Source organism: Corapipo altera, unplaced genomic scaffold (genome assembly GCF_003945725.1).
Source record: "Corapipo altera isolate COAL_440 unplaced genomic scaffold, ASM394572v1 61411, whole genome shotgun sequence".
Classification (NCBI taxonomy): Eukaryota; Metazoa; Chordata; class Aves; order Passeriformes; family Pipridae; genus Corapipo; species Corapipo altera.
In genome coordinates this window covers 26,949,637-26,965,334 of record NW_020884875.1, presented here as the reverse complement: position 1 = coordinate 26,965,334, position 15,698 = coordinate 26,949,637, and the positions used below count along the sequence as shown (strand labels likewise).

General features: G+C 35.5%; 1 protein-coding gene across 3 annotated transcripts in view; it reads left to right on the top strand.

Moving 5' to 3' along the window:
* FRMD3 (FERM domain containing 3) overlaps positions 1 to 15,698 on the top strand; it is a 144,067-nt gene that overhangs the window by 62,125 nt on the left and 66,244 nt on the right. For 2 of the 3 annotated variants that reach the window (XM_027634540.1, XM_027634541.1), the window contains exon 2: positions 12,074 to 12,178. In XM_027634540.1, coding sequence (XP_027490341.1) covers positions 12,074 to 12,178 — 105 coding nt within the window. Of the gene's footprint in view, positions 1 to 12,073; positions 12,179 to 15,698 lie in introns of those variants that run through there. The other variant, XM_027634542.1, reaches the window with a different exon arrangement.

Here is a 15,698-nt window from a genome sequence, read left to right as displayed (position 1 = left end):
GACAAGGTATCTTTCCTTCTTTGGTGTCATCTGCTTATTTATGTAACTTCTCCAGTTTTGAAAAAGAGATTCATTATAAAACAACTGTGTCCTGAGGTTTTGTAGTCAGTTTTGGCAGAGCAGCTATGAAGCTGTCAGAGCTTTGCTTGTTAAAATCTGCATGTGAGCCTTGCACTGCCTCTAGCTCTTTCTTAAGAGAGTTTTTAAGAGATTTTTTTTTTTTTTATGTAAGCCTGTAGTACTTGTGGAAGACCTGGGTAAGAAGAATGTAGCTTTAGTTTGATTCCAAATTACAAGAAGTTAAGCACAGATTTTTCAACAGTCAGAGGAGCAAAAGAAACTTTACTTAATTTTTTTATTTTGAAATAATATTCAAAGCTGTTCACTCCTTTGTCAAGTTGGTTAGCTTTCATCCTGGCATTTGCTATGGCTCTGCTTCTATTCTAAATGTGACAGGAATATAAAAAGAGACCCTTCTGATGCAACTGGTGACGTAGGAACCAGCTGTACTATATATTTATGAAAGTTACTGTATGTCAGAATTTTTTGTCAAGTCTCCCCCATCCCCTTAACCACCTGTGTGAGAACAGGACTTTATCTCCAAAAATTTGTTTTGATGCTTAAATACCTGTTAACAAGGCACATTTATTTCCTCTTTTCTTTTTCCTTTTTTTTTTTTTTTTTTAAATTTTCAGTGTTAGAATTTGACTTTTCTGAAGAAATTTGCTTAGGAGAACTATGCTCAATTGCAGACAGAATTTGGTTCCATTATATGACTTTCTTATCCACTGATTCACATAGTAAAATGAATACAGCTGATCCTACTCAACATCTTACTCTGTTTTTTTCTTGTTTTAATGAGTTTTGTGTTCAGTGTAACAGGCAGTGTGGATAGCTGAGGGAAACTGGTCAGTGTGGATAAACATCCTCCACGTCATATGCAATAAACTAAATTTTCAGTGCTTTCCTCAAATGCCAGACACCATGGAACATATCTGAAAACTCCTAATATTTAAATATACACTATGAAATATTTTTTTCCTTCTTTTTCATTCAGTTTTGACAGAGAGCTAAAATTTTACAAATACCAAAGATAGCAAGCTGTGTTTTGAGTAGACATATATTGTACTTCTGTAAGATCGGAATCTGCACTGGGAAAAGCGAGTTGTGATTTGGTATGTAATTCAAGCCTTTGCTTTCCAGTTACTAGGTGTAAAGAAATGTTTGCAGCATCCTAGGATTTATTTTGGGAGTGGGGATCTTAAAAGAGATGCAAGAGTAACTATTGCTAAGAAGAAAAAAGTGTGGTGAGTTCCCAGCTTAGTCAGAAAGGATGCGTTTTAATAGTTTGTCAATATGTTGTATGACTGAAAGATGTGAAAAACAGACCAATTACTGAAACAGTAAAAGGCGGGTCAGCTTGCCTTTGATTTCTGCTGAGTTTGTGGGAACAGGAAGTTTGGGCACAGGACAGAAAGATGAAGATGAATCTGACACAGTAAGGGAGAAAAATGGAGTTTAGTAATGGTGAAACAATTATGGAGTCTGTAAAATGTATTGCTTTATTATCTTCTTCATTTACAGCTGTGGTTAATGGAACAAGTCTGTAGAGCCCTCCATTTGGATTTTTTAAAATGTGTCATGTATGTTGTGATGATATTTAAAAAAAATTAGAAAAGGCTTGTTTTAATTTTGGATTCTTATAATTGTTCTTAAAAGAGTGGGAAAAAAAGACTAACCATAGTTGTAATTTTGTGAGGTGATGATTACAAATGCAAGGTTTGCTCTGGCTACACTATCAAGTGGAGGTCTTATTTTAGGTAGTGCTAATGAGGCAGTTCACGTGTCCTTCAAGGACTGAACAACATCCAGAAGGAGAGAAGGAAAGAAAAAAAATCAATCCAGCTTTCCCTACTACTACAAAAAAAAGTTGTGAACTGGGAATTTTTCTTTGGCAAAGAGGCAGAGGCTTGTATGAGACAGAGAATGAGTTCCTTCTCAGATGCCAATAGCTGGCTTTTATTAAATCATTGGGGTGCTTTGGTGTAGGCGCTATGTCCAAGGAATGCTTCTGGAGGACTTCTTTCTCCAGTATTTTCAATCTATCATAAATTTGCTTTTCTGAAGATTGGATGTCTAATTTCAAAAATTTAATGATGTTTGTTTTCCTTCAAATCAAGCGTTTAACAGCTGGGATTATTAAAAGGGAGGGGGAGAGTATTGATGAAAGAATCTTTTCTGTCTATTTCTGGCAGGAAAATATATTTAACCATGTGTGTCTATAAAGCACTAGTTGAGCAGTTTGGAAATAGTGTCTCATGATAAAATTATTCTTTAGTTTGCTGAAAGAGAGTAATGAAATAAAACACTTTGCTGAATGGGAAATGACCCAACATGATCCTTGAAGTTACAAAATTTCTTCAGTCAAGGCACATGGGAAAAGTGAGTGACTGTGCTCCAATACTGGTAAAGACCAAATAGTTTACTCAGAAAGGAGTTGCTGACCTGGTGCAGGTGAGCAAGGTGACTAATGGAAAGAAACATGTGTCATGAATTCTAAATTAGTAAAAGGTGGGAGACCTTTTTGTGCATGATGACCCTCTTGCAATCCATAATAACGTTTTTGAAGACCTGCAAGTAGGTATTATGACAAGTGTCCTCTGAGGCACTAACAACACAATTCTATGGTATGTCTCTCAATGATATCTATGGTATATCTGTCATATATGTATGACAGTTCAAGTGCATAGCACAGTGAGGATTCCTCAGTTAGCCAAAAGTTTTCATCTAGGCCCTTATCACATCAGATTAGCATATAAGTTACACTTTCAGCTGGTTTGCTGTGAGATGTTGACTTCATCACCATGACTGAGGGTCTTGTCTGTCAGGAGACATTATCTGTGATTTGCAGCACTTGTTGAGATTTGGTGTGCTTCAGAGATGATATTGCTGGACCACTGGCAATCACACAACTGCTTTGTGATTCTGGAATAATCCACACAACGATGGATCAAATTTCTGTAATATATGTATTCTACTCATTATGTAAGATCTTAGCCTTGCACATCACTCTAATAGCCTTTTCAATGGGTATTAATTCAGCAGTTAGAAAATCTCTCCCTCTAAGGATTACATTCCATGATCTTCCTTTTCTTCCTCCTTTCCTCTTATCCAGTGCATGTACATCCTATGTTATGCTTGCAGGCATTCATGCAAGGAGAGGAACACGGGAATAACCCCAAACTGGTGGGGGCTGTGGTGAGGAGGCCAGCTGAGGTGCCAATATTAGTGCTTACAGGTGATCCCTTACCCTACTCATTGATTCTATCAACTTGCCCTTCTCTGCTGTGGTCATATTTTCCCACTTCATGTGGAAAGGGTGTGGTTGTTCTTGCATGACCCTTACTGTGGCTGGGGAACAACACATTCAACTGAACTCTGAAATGTACTTGTGAAGGGGCATTCTTGCAACAACCCTGTTGGTTGTTTTTCTGTGAGCAGCTTAACTAAGCTGTGTCACACCACACTGATTCTCTCTTCTACTTGTGCTCAGGGAAGGGTCTTATTTGCCTACAAGTATTTTTGGTTGCTCTTCTTTTTTAAAGTACTCCTTTTGTAAAATAAGGGCACACTGTTAAAAAAGATAGTATAGTTAAAGATTTGTACTTCCCCTCGTGGCCTCAGAACACGGCCACCTCTCCTACAACAACTACAACTACCTCTCCTTCTCTTCCGTTCTGCTTGTGATATGTTTGTATTTTGCAAAAGTGCTCATTGGTTCAAACCTCAAGGGTCACCACCCCCTGGGGATTTACCATTTTATAACTTCAGGGGGAAAACTGTTTTATCACCACCACAAATATGTAGTACTTTTTCTGGGTTTGCTGAACCCACTGAGAAGATTCAGTATTGTATGGGGCCAGGTATTGCATGGGGAGGATTGTTGACCATCACCTGTACTGAGGGACGTTAGGTAATTTTGTCAAAATCCTGATTTGGCTTTTAGGTTGCTTTGTAGCTGGGGGCTGACAAGTCATCCTTGAAATCTCTGATCCACTTTCCTAGATGTGATATGATGTTTAGGATGCAAGAGAGAAAGTAGAGTTAGCTTTGCAGAACAATGATGGATATTGAATAAAGCAATAGATTTGTTGACAGAAGGACTCAAATCCTTTTAAGAAATCAATAGTGCCTCAGATGGCATTGAATGCTGTGCTAATGGAAGCTGTTACCAGAAGTGAGCAGTTAATGCTGCAAGCCTTCTGTGAGGGCACCACTTCAGGGACACAGAACCTAAATGGCTAAGTGTTGCCCATGTGCAGAGGGACAGAAAATGATGATGAGCCCTGTAAATGAATGTCACATTTGTGGTTTCTTCAATGCTTGCCTGCCATACTGGTGGAGACTTTTGAGAACTGCAGTATGTGAACTATAAATATTTATTTTTATCATTTGTAATTTACTCACGGGTCAGAGTAATTTACTTGCAGAACAGCAAGTAAAGGTCAAGAGGTCAAGAACTGATTGTGTGGAAGCTGTTACTTGTCTTCACTCCTGCTGCCTGGGTTTTGCTGCATAGTAGAATAAAATTTTCATTTTCCATATATTTTGCCTTTAGGATAGTATTTATTGCATGAGACTGGCATTGTGTTCTTTTTTCTGTGGTGTACTTATCTCTTTTACCCCTTCATCTTTTATTATTGGATCACTATCCTCATACAATAACCTCTAATTCAAGAGAGGGTAAAAAGATGCTCTTTTATGGACAAATCTTTCGCAAGTGAATAGTGCAAAACTAAAGAAAAATAAGTTGCCTCAAATGATCCTCTTCATTTCCCAACTGAGTTAGCACATAAGAGGAACCTGACAAGCATGTTTCTGACCTCATTGGAGCAGTAATTTCTGGTTAAATTTTCAATGCCGTGTACATTTAGCCATGCAGTTTCATTTCAGATTGATAGAGCTTCCACAGCTGCATCCACACATTCAGCCTCGAAATTGCTCACCCCTTATTTCTTTTCTTCCCAGCATGGACATTCTTCTTTTTTCTTTCCTTTCTCTTTTATCTTTGAGATGCATTTGTATATTTGTTGCCCAAATGAAACAGTGACAGAGACTGATTTGTGGCTTCTTTTTACCTGAAGTTTAATTCTTTTTATTAACATATAGCAAATGGGGCTCAACTGATAAAGAGGGGCTTAGAAATTTGTAAAAATGATATTCTTCAAGACCCATTCCAGGTTACCAAATGAGTTTTAAAACTAGAGACCATTTTTGTGGGCAAAGGTTATCACTACTGGCTGCTAAATTCCCTATGAAATAAAATGGGCAATAATTCTAACGCTTTCTTTCATGTATTCATATTCTTTTATACATAACAAAAAGCATTAAGAGACAAATTTAAAATCCATCCTTCCCTACATTTTAGAATTTGACAATGTTGATATAAATCATGACAAATAATACAGATCTGTTAACTAGTTTATGGCATGAAATATATACTTTGGAATAGGTAATTAATACAAAACAATATGTGGACGAGGACTTTCATAATTAAGGAAATGCCAGCTGCTTTATTGCAATTTTAAGTTTTGTGCTTTTCATTAAAATTATCAGCATTGTTTTTTCCCCTTTAATTCAGGTTTGTAGAAATAAAATTGATTCCTCACTGTAAACAAAAGAAAAATATATGAGATAAATACTTTGTTTCTAAAATAAAAAAAAAAAAGTAAAGTAAACCCAGCTGTTCTTACAATTAAGAAAACTTTTCAGGTAAATGTTACATAAGACTCACAGTGTATTTTCAAATATTTTAAAATAGATTGCTGATTATAAGAGGAATTCCTTTTAAAAAGTTATAACATTTTATTTGAGGAATGAAACAGGCATGTTGTTCTTTATATTTTGAAGGCATTATGCAATGTCTAGTTCTTGTGAAACTTCTTCAGATATTCCTGTTGCTGTTTCCAAAGATGGAAGAAAAATGGTAAAGAACTTGTCTGTGTATCTGTTTTGTGAGTATTTGCTGTAATTTGTAGTTTCAGTGAATCCATAGATCTAAGGAACCATAAGAAATTTGCACAGCGTGTTGAAGGTTGTCAGGGTTAGGGATGGCCCAGTGTTGCCAGCTTGGAGCTAAGCCTGTTCTACCTCACTGCTTTTGGTTGTTGCAGAATGAGGATTCTCTTCTTGATGTGGCTATTCAGGCAGAACTTAAAAATTCATCTAGAAGATACTGTGAAATTCAGGCATTGCTTTCGTTCTCTGTGCCCTTAGCCCTCCTCCCTATTCAGCTCCAAAGGGTTGATATTAAATGAGTCCCACTTCCATGGTACATCCCCACTCCAAAAGTGATGCTTAGTGAATGTTTGTTGTGCTACTGGAAACAAATGCAAATGTGATGACAACTGTCTCAAAATTGACATGAGCAGAGAGTTGCTCCCAGATGTCCTTCTTATAGCCATACTTTTGTGCATGAGAGCTGACCCCATACTGAATTATAGAATAATTGTCGATGAAATGGAAGATATGTTCCTGCTGAGATTCAAGTTATTTCTCTCATGCAAAGCCTAGAAGAAATATGATCTCATCACTGGAAGAGGATATCTAAAGAGAATTCAGAAATCCAAAGAGAATTTAGAAATATAAGATGTGGCAGTCAAAGATATAGTTTAGCTCTGTTGTTTTTTATAATTTTTGTTAAGTATTGTCAACAGAAGCATCTATTTCAGTTTTCAGTGGCTAAATATGCTTTTTGAATTACTTATTTTAGCCCTAGATGCACTTGTTCATTTTTCTGCCTAGGTTAGTTTTCATTCAATGGTGTTATTATGATTGTTCTTGAATACATGTTTTTAATTCTTTTACATCCATAGGGCTTCAAAATATGTTACATACTAAAGAAAACAGGCATAAAAAATCAGATACTATGCTTGCCTTGCCTGAGAGCCTGACTTTCCACTTATTTAAACAGAAATGCTGGATTAATTATGGTTTTAAATTCTTTTTTTTATATACATGGTATTATTTTTTATTTTTAAATTTTTTTTGAGTGGCTTTATACTCAAGTAAGCACTTAATTATGTGACCAGTTTTACACAGAGGGTCACTGTTGGGAACTGTTAGCACAAGTAAAGACACTTACGGGTTGAGGATTGAAATCCCCAGTACAAATAAACACTGTGTTTATGACTCTACACTGCTTCTTAGTAATGTCACTGGCTTCCTAACAGAGATAAGCACAGCTGGCAGGACTTCAGTGGTTAGATAACAGAGCAGAAGCGTTGTGTTTAATCTGCTTGTGACTCTTGCTCTTCCTTGTGACAACATTCAGATAAATAGACACAGAACTCCACAGTGAAGTAAATGCAAATAAGGAAGACATTTCACTGAATGCAGAATCTGAAACGGCTATAAATGATTTTCTTCTCACTTTCAGATTTGTGAAGCGGTTACAAATGTTTTGTGGTCTCATTTTGCATCACTGGACAATGGTTAAATTGACAGAACAAGATACAATCTCCCTTGTTTTTTAAGTTACATAAAGAAATTAGGAATAAAAATAAGAAATCCCCACAGCAAGCACGAGATGGGGATAATGTGTTAGACTTAAACTGCTCAACAGCAACATAGGTTGCTTGGATTAGTTTCTCTATAACAGAGAAATTACCAAGGAATTGTGTTAGTCAGTCATAAATTTGCAGAGTTGCAGAAATGGAAGCTGTACTAAGAGTGTCTGGTAGGTAAAATGAATCATTTTTGCAGTGTCTTACTAACGAAGAAACTCAGGTTGTCCTGTGAGTCTGTCAATAGAAGACTCTGTATAAGCATGTGTTTGTGTCCTGTTGGAGTGGAGAATGTCCCTTGTTCTGCTTAATTCTTTTGCAACATCTGCTAGTTTAGTTTGATCTGTATATGTTATAGTAGAAAACTTTTGACCCAGCTTAAAAAGGAGAGTTTAACAGTTATTTGTAAGCTGACCTTCTGTGTTCAGGGATTTTGTCATTTACATGGCATTATATCCTTTGCATGTGTGTTGGGGTTTGTTGTGGGATTTTAGTGGTATTAAGGTCAGATATTCAAATGCAGCCTTAGGAAAAACATACTCATCTTGTCTGTGCCAATTTATCTAAACAAACCAGGGAGTAATTCCTCAAATTATTTATAGGAATCTCCAAAAGCCTATTTTTTTGTTGAGTGTGTGAAATGTCTACATCATAGGACTTTGTTTAAAGCCATTGTATAGATTACAAAAATCTGAAGGAAAATATATCTCAGTTGAGATAGATATATTTCAATTAATGGACTTTAAAAAAAGTGGCTTGTTTAACATGGTATTCTTTCATTGAAAACATTGAATTGATTACAATCCAGGACATTTCCTGTCTCTTGCTCGCATACTTTTGTGACTCTTGTTTCTGCCTGCATACGTCTTCTGTGTTGGAGAGTAGTTGATGACTTCTGGGTAAACTGTGGTAAAATTATCAAAGGTTCGAGCTGTGAAAATTTTAAAAGTATGACTTAATTTTTGCTCTTAGATTCCTCTTGTTTGTGGCTGACATGTTTCAGTAGTGTTTGAAAATAATGGGTTTTTTTAATGATGTAATTTTTCCATGTTCTGACAAACATCCTAAAATGTGGTATTAAAAGTATTTTTCTGAATTGCTGCAGAGTACTTTTTTGATATAGAAGGGTCTGGGGATTGTGTTTGTTTGTTTGTATGTATGTTTGTTTGTTTGTTTAAAAGGATTGCTTAGTTGGAAAGCTACATGGCAAATGTCTGAAATTTCAGGCAATGTTTTATATTCATTATCCTGTGACCTAAATCCATTCCTCTGCTCTCTTGTGGATGACTGGCAGTTTCTAATTTAATTTATCCATATTCTTTCACAAATGAGAATAAACTTTGAATTTAATATATTCTTTTGTAGTATGGTAATAAGTAGTAATATGTAATAAGAAAATGGGAGATGAGAAAGATCATCAATTTCTAAGGCTCGGGAGAATTTGGAGCATTGTTAGAGAAGTGTAGAAAGTGTTTATGTATGCTTTTTGTAGAAAACAAAATTAGCAACAATTGCCCATCCTACTTGTCACACATCCTATTATGAATTAGGACTTGACATGCTGTGTTCCACATCAAGTATTTTCCTCTGTGGATCAACTAAGATCTGAGTTTTTTCAAATTTCAGGTATTTAAAAAGCATTAAGAGTGAAACATTTGCAACAGTATTTCTTGTGGAAACACTCATTACATTATGTATGTGCCAATTTAGCAGCTTTTATACTTCTTGAATATTTTTTAATATCTGGTAGTGAACTGATGTGTATAGTAACCAAGGGTGAGATTATTAACTAGTCTCTCTTATTTATCCATGGCAGGCTTAAAGATTCCTAGAGCATGAATTTAGCTTGGAGGCTTTTGTTCGTTTGCTCTTTTTTGTTTGGTTTATTTCTATCGTCTATCTTCCAAGCAAGAAAACTAGGGCGTCAATTCCTTTTAGAAAGGGAACATTGTTACTGAATTGAAAAACACCGTACTTGCCGTAGCCTTCTGTCAGCTTCTTCAGGAACTCAAAGAATTTGTGATTCTTTAGTCAAGCAAAGACTTTTAAAATGAACAGATTAGAGTGCAAGCCTGTAGAAATTAGAAGATTGTATTGCTGAGTGTTCTTCCACTAACACCTTCTAATGTTGTCACATGAAAATATGACTAGTCTGGTTTCCTCATTTACAAATGAGATGGGTTTCTTTCATGTGCTGTTGTTAGTAAAATCTGTTTTCATGTTTGAAATAACAGTCAATAGCTGTTATTTCCGAGTTCTATTTAGTTTGCTGTAGATTAATCTTAAAAATATGTGCAACTTAAATGTCATGTGTGTGTTCATGATTTTTTTTTTGCCTCTGTAATGAAATGTCACTGTGCAATTTTGTCTTAATGTTTTGATGGTCTCTAATAGTCACAAAACTTTGCAGACTATAAGCTTTTCAATTAGAGAACAGTTCATTGAGATGTGACTGTGTAAATGTAGACCTTTTTTGTCAGCCGCAGAATGACAGTTTTCTTTTTGCAGTTTTCAGTCTTTGGTAGGACTTTGCATTTTGAGGAAAGTTTTCTCTATGTTGTCACTAGGCTGCCCAATACTTGTAACTGGGTACAGTACTAAATAAATGTCAGTGTGTTTGTTAACCATTCCTAATGACAAACAAGTTAATTTTTAAATTTCTCAAGGCTGGAAGGAAACAATTACAGAAGGATACCTTTGCAGCTATGTAACACAGAAAAAGGTAGCAGTGCAGGGTGCCAAGCATGAGGTTACATGAGCATGTACAGAATAGACAGATTGGATTAACATCCTTTGACAATGTCTGTTTAAAAATAGGCAAACAATTTATAGAAATACCATGGTGCAGACAAGGCAAGAGATATCCTCCAGGCAAGAAGCAGAGTATGGAAAAGTATAGGACCTAGTACAGGGTAAATATATAGGAGATAAAAGGTGGAAAAAGATAGGACTAGTGGAAGTAGATGGCTTACACAATAGGAATTGAAGCTGAGGCCTCCACAAGTAGGAAAAAGAAATCTATAGAGAAACTAGTAATTCCATTGTGGCTGGAAGTGGATTCAAGAGGAGAGAAGGCATGGAATGCCTTGGCACACTGGAAGGGTAATGCAGCTCTCTGTAAGTGGCTTAAATGAGGGTACTTTTTATTTAGTTATCTCTTCGTTTAGTGATGGAAATGAAAAGACAAGCAACAGTATCCATGTCAGAATTCCTTTTTAATTATGAAGATAGGAAAACAAAGCAGTTGTTCATGTATTGTATTATTTTCTAACTCTCCAGTCTTGAAGCATGTCTCATTTTTCCTGTGGGAAGCAGTAGGTCTCACCAGAGAGTGGTGGACCTGAGGTCATTGCTTTCTCTGCCCTTTAGAGTATGAACTCAGACAGGTCATGGTGCTGGTTTTGTCTCAATTGCTTCTATGTGAAATGAAGATGATAACAATATCCAGTTTTGTAAATTACCTTGAGAAATACAAAAGCTCTCTCTTCCCTTTTGCTTGCCATCCTGTTTATGGCTTAAATTGCCTGTTTTTAAAGAAAGACTAATTAAGTAATATCTTTTATATAACATGATTGCATGTCCTGTGTACTTTCTATTCACCAGACTTTAAAGAAGTGAGTTCAAGTTGTTTCATGTCAGCTAAGGATAGAACTCACTTCCTGGTCCACAGCAAAGGTATCTCAGTGTGGGACCAGGGTAGACAGATAGAGAGAAAAAAAGTGCAGAGACCTGACACTACTGCATGGTAAAGCACCTTTGTCTGCTTGGAATGGGCTGTTTTAGGCAAAAAGGTTTAGCTCTGTGTTAATATTGACACAAATCACAATTCAGAAAAAAAGCCAAGCTGAACCCTCATATCGGCTGATCAGAAGAAATGTGAAAATTCGTGTAGGATCTCCATATTAGGCAGTAGATAAAGGAGAAATGAAACACAGTATTGGGATTGAAGAAAGGAAAAATAAAGAATGAAATTTTTTACCCAGAAGCAGTGCAAAAATGAAAACATCTCTTTCAGTCATTTGGGCATTTTTTCCTTGTATTGACTGGGAATTAAGGATCAGGTCTGTCTTGCTGTGGGCACTGTAAAAAGATCCAGTAAGATACTCACTGCCAAAACTTCTTACAGACTTTGGGCGTAAAAAAACCCCACACACTGTTTTGAAATTCTATATGTAAGTTAGTATCTGTTATACCATTATATCATCAAGTGGAAATATGATTATTAGTAATATATTAAATATTATAAATTTGTGGCTATTAGAGCAGCATGCGTTTTTCTGAGGTAGGAGTAGTAATGATATTTTCTTAACCAATGAAGTTGTGAATATACAGAGTGTATTAATCATTAATCTCCTCCATCTTTTAGAGAAGATAAATGGTTAAATCCTTGTCCTCATCTGAATAACAACAAATTCCATGTGCCATTTGCCTTGACACTTTGATTAGACTTTGTAGACAGCAAGTTCAGAATACTCAACATAATGTATCAATTATTTCTCTTTTTACAGAGGGAAACCAAAGGTCAGTTTCTTATAGATCACATCTGCAACTATTACAGCTTGCTGGAAAAAGACTATTTTGGCATTCGATATGTTGACCCTGAGAAGCAGAGGGTATGTATATGATCTCTGACTACATTTGCTTTTAAGTAATGCTAAATTGATTTTTTTTCAATAAGCATGTAAATTCTCATGCAAAGTTATGTATCTCTAAGGATATATACTCTGGTCATAATCTGTAGATGTTCCTAATGTGTCATTATTAATTTAATTTTCCCCTCAGTTCATCTATTTAATTTCAGGTAAATTGATACGTTCTGATTTGTGTAGTTCTCCTGGGCACTTGAGCTAGAAATAATCTATAAGCATGAAACAGAATTAGCACAGAGTAGCTCTAGGCTCTGTCAGTGCAGTGGAATTTGGGATTTTTAGTTTTCTATAGAGTATGCTTTTTGGGATATGTAGGCAAAAATCCTATTAAGTTTAACAGCTAAAAGGAGAAATTCTGTTCCGCTCATTACAGGTTGTATGGACTTAAAATCTGTAATACACAAAACAGACATGTTTTGTCAAGTTGTGCGGATTCATCAGTTTGGTTCTCCCTGTGACCATCTTTGCATTTGTGCAATAAAATTTACAGGCCTGTGCTCTAGGCGTTCGTGTGGGCAGTGATTAGTCATCTTTCCTAGGTGTAAGGTGCTCCTGTCCTGCAGGTGGTGTTTTATAGGGGATTTGCTACTGCTGTCCCCTGCTTAGCTTCAGATATTTGAACTGTTTGAGAGTAGGAAAGAATGGTCAACACAGGAAGCAGAAGTCTTCAGACAGTGAAATTCAGAACTCCTTTACTGTGTCATCCTGCTGGTCTCAAGATTAAAACTTAGATATGACTTTAAATATCTCGGGGACATATACTGGCATTTAATATCTGGAAACAATCACCAGTTTGAAACTGCTATAAGAGGAATAAAACATTTTGCTGGATATCTCTTGGTACACCCTAATTAGTTTTATCAAAAATCATCAGAATTTGGGAATCACCATCAGCTCAACCTTATAGAATTGCAACAGCTTTGTGAAGCTGCAGCAAATCATTTCCATTGCAACCCCTTTTAACCAGTGTTAAAGAACCAGTGTTCTTAATTCTGCACACTCATAGCAATTACAAAGGTGTTCACTTGGTTGGAATTGATGGGAAAAGTGCTAGATTAGACTATAATTAGGTAGAACCTAATGAATACTTCTGTTGGGCCTTTCTCTGACATCACTCAAAAATAGCTACAGAAAAGTTATTTTACTTAACAGTAATCAAAGGGATTATTTTATTACAAAAAAAACTTTGATTTTTTTTTTTAGTCAGAATACTTTAAAAAAGTTATGCTTCAGAAAAAGAGTCTCAGAACTCAGCCCCATTGTGATTCTTATTATAGCCTACCTTACGTGGTTCCCGTATTTCAAATTCTCTGCAGTGTCTTATCCACCTCGACTATGCAGTAGTTTGTTTATATCTTATAGTATATCTAATTTGATGTTAAGTTTATGGAAGATTATGGCTTTTAAGGAAGCTAAAATTTTCTCTTGGTTAGCAGCAAAAGACAATTTTGAGAAACAAATTATGTTCTTACTTAAAAAATCTTAAGTCTTCATTCCCCTTTATATCGAACAACTGAGAATACTGTAGCCATCCTGAGTAGTAGGATGGCTTGTATCAACGGTTGTTAAATAAACTTGTCAAGCTTACATCTTCCATACATGCATTTTTAAATGTTCTCATGCTTTTAAGCAGATGGATAACTTCTCTTGGATATTATTTCTTTATTTTAAATTCTCTTGTGAATTAGGACAGGCTTCATAAGGGACCTTTCTTTATACAGACTCAAAAACTCTGATGATGAGTTGAAAGAGACATACTTTTCTCTTATGTTGCAATTCATCAAAATAAGCTATTTTTACATGCACTATCTTCTATTGTCCCTTTGTCCTGTTTTGTTTGTTTTTTCCCTTTTTTTTTTTTTTTAAGATTGCATTTCTAAATATTTAAATGTAAAATGCTTTCCCTCAGAGTGGATATTTCCTCTACCACAAACTCCATCCTAAGGACTAAAACTTCAACCAAATGCTATAATAAAGTAATTTTGTTTTTATGTCATCTGGCTCTTCTGAATCTCTGATCCTGTAGAAGTTCACTTATGTGAATCTTGCTTCTGCATACAGATGCATAAATACCTCTTAGTCAGATGCAGAAGAATTTTAAAACTTCTGCAGCAGAAGACTGTTCCGATCTTTTTCTAATCTTAAAGTAACATACTAACCAACGATCTCTTAGTAGTATAACAAGCATGAGACTTTATGAATAATTATGTTGGAACTTAGGCATTGTAGCTAGATAAAAGTTCATCAGTAAATGCCTCATGTCATGGTTTAGGAACAGCACTCCCCAGTTGAGTGTTCCCACTGAAAAGAAAGTGATAATTCATACTGTACCAGTTAACAATGTGTATGACATTGTACTTCAGTGCCCCATAGACAAATAAAGAGATGTGGGATAATGTATAAAATGCATAGTGACTGGTCTGGTTTTAGTTCATGATGTGGCTATGATAAATAATGATAAATTTATTTGCCTTTTCTTAGGATTAAATTTCAGGAAGGTATTAATGTTGTTACACCCTAATGAGACCTCAACTATTCTGATCTAGATATCTGCATTTAAGAAAGGTCAATTTAACTGAGGAGGGAAAGAGGAAAGAAGGAGAAGTAGTATATATAGAGAGAATATAAAGAGAATGGAGAAGTTATTTATGACAAGATATTAAGAAGGACATAACGCATTTAGTGCAGGAAAACAAAGGCTAAGAAGATTGGGTATACATGCATCAGATTGTAAAGTAGAAAGAAAAAGAAAGTTTATGCAAGGGAGGTGCTTTCTTAAACTGGTGAGAGCTGCACTGTCTGGAACAACATAATAGAGGTAGTGGGGCGAAGTTTTTACACTAGATTTGTAAATAATTTTAAGAAAATTCTCTATAATTTTATGGAAGGAGTTTATATTAAATCCTGACAAAGATAGAGACTAGGCACCGTCTTCTGAAGGTTCTTCCAAAAATAATAGGAGCTGCAACCAAAAAGCATAACTGTTTTTTAGGAGACTTAATATTGATTGTGATGTAGGTAGCGTACAACTCATGGTGCTTTGCCCAGTTTCTTGGAAGTGCTGAAAACCTCTGCTGTAGTTTATATTCAAAAGCAAACAGTCTCTTTTTACAGAAAGGGCTTTATCAATGATGCCAAATGAAACTGCCAAAATCATGCATTTAATTTTGGCTTTCAGTGAATTATTCTTGATTGGCTCTTTGAATAGTTAAGCTATATGACATAATAGTATATTATTATATAGTGTACACACACATACATACATATATATAAAATATTATGCAGATTTATTCCTGTTGGCATTTAGTCTATTAGTGATACTTGCTCCCTTTTATTCATATGTAAATTTTTTTGTGCAAAGCTTTCAGAGTTGCTAATTTACAGTCCTTTTGTTTTGTAATTTATTGAGGGAGCCCAAGCAGGCAAAAATACCTACTTTATTTCACCATAGATGTCTTCTTTCAGAGTATGCTACCAAAATGTA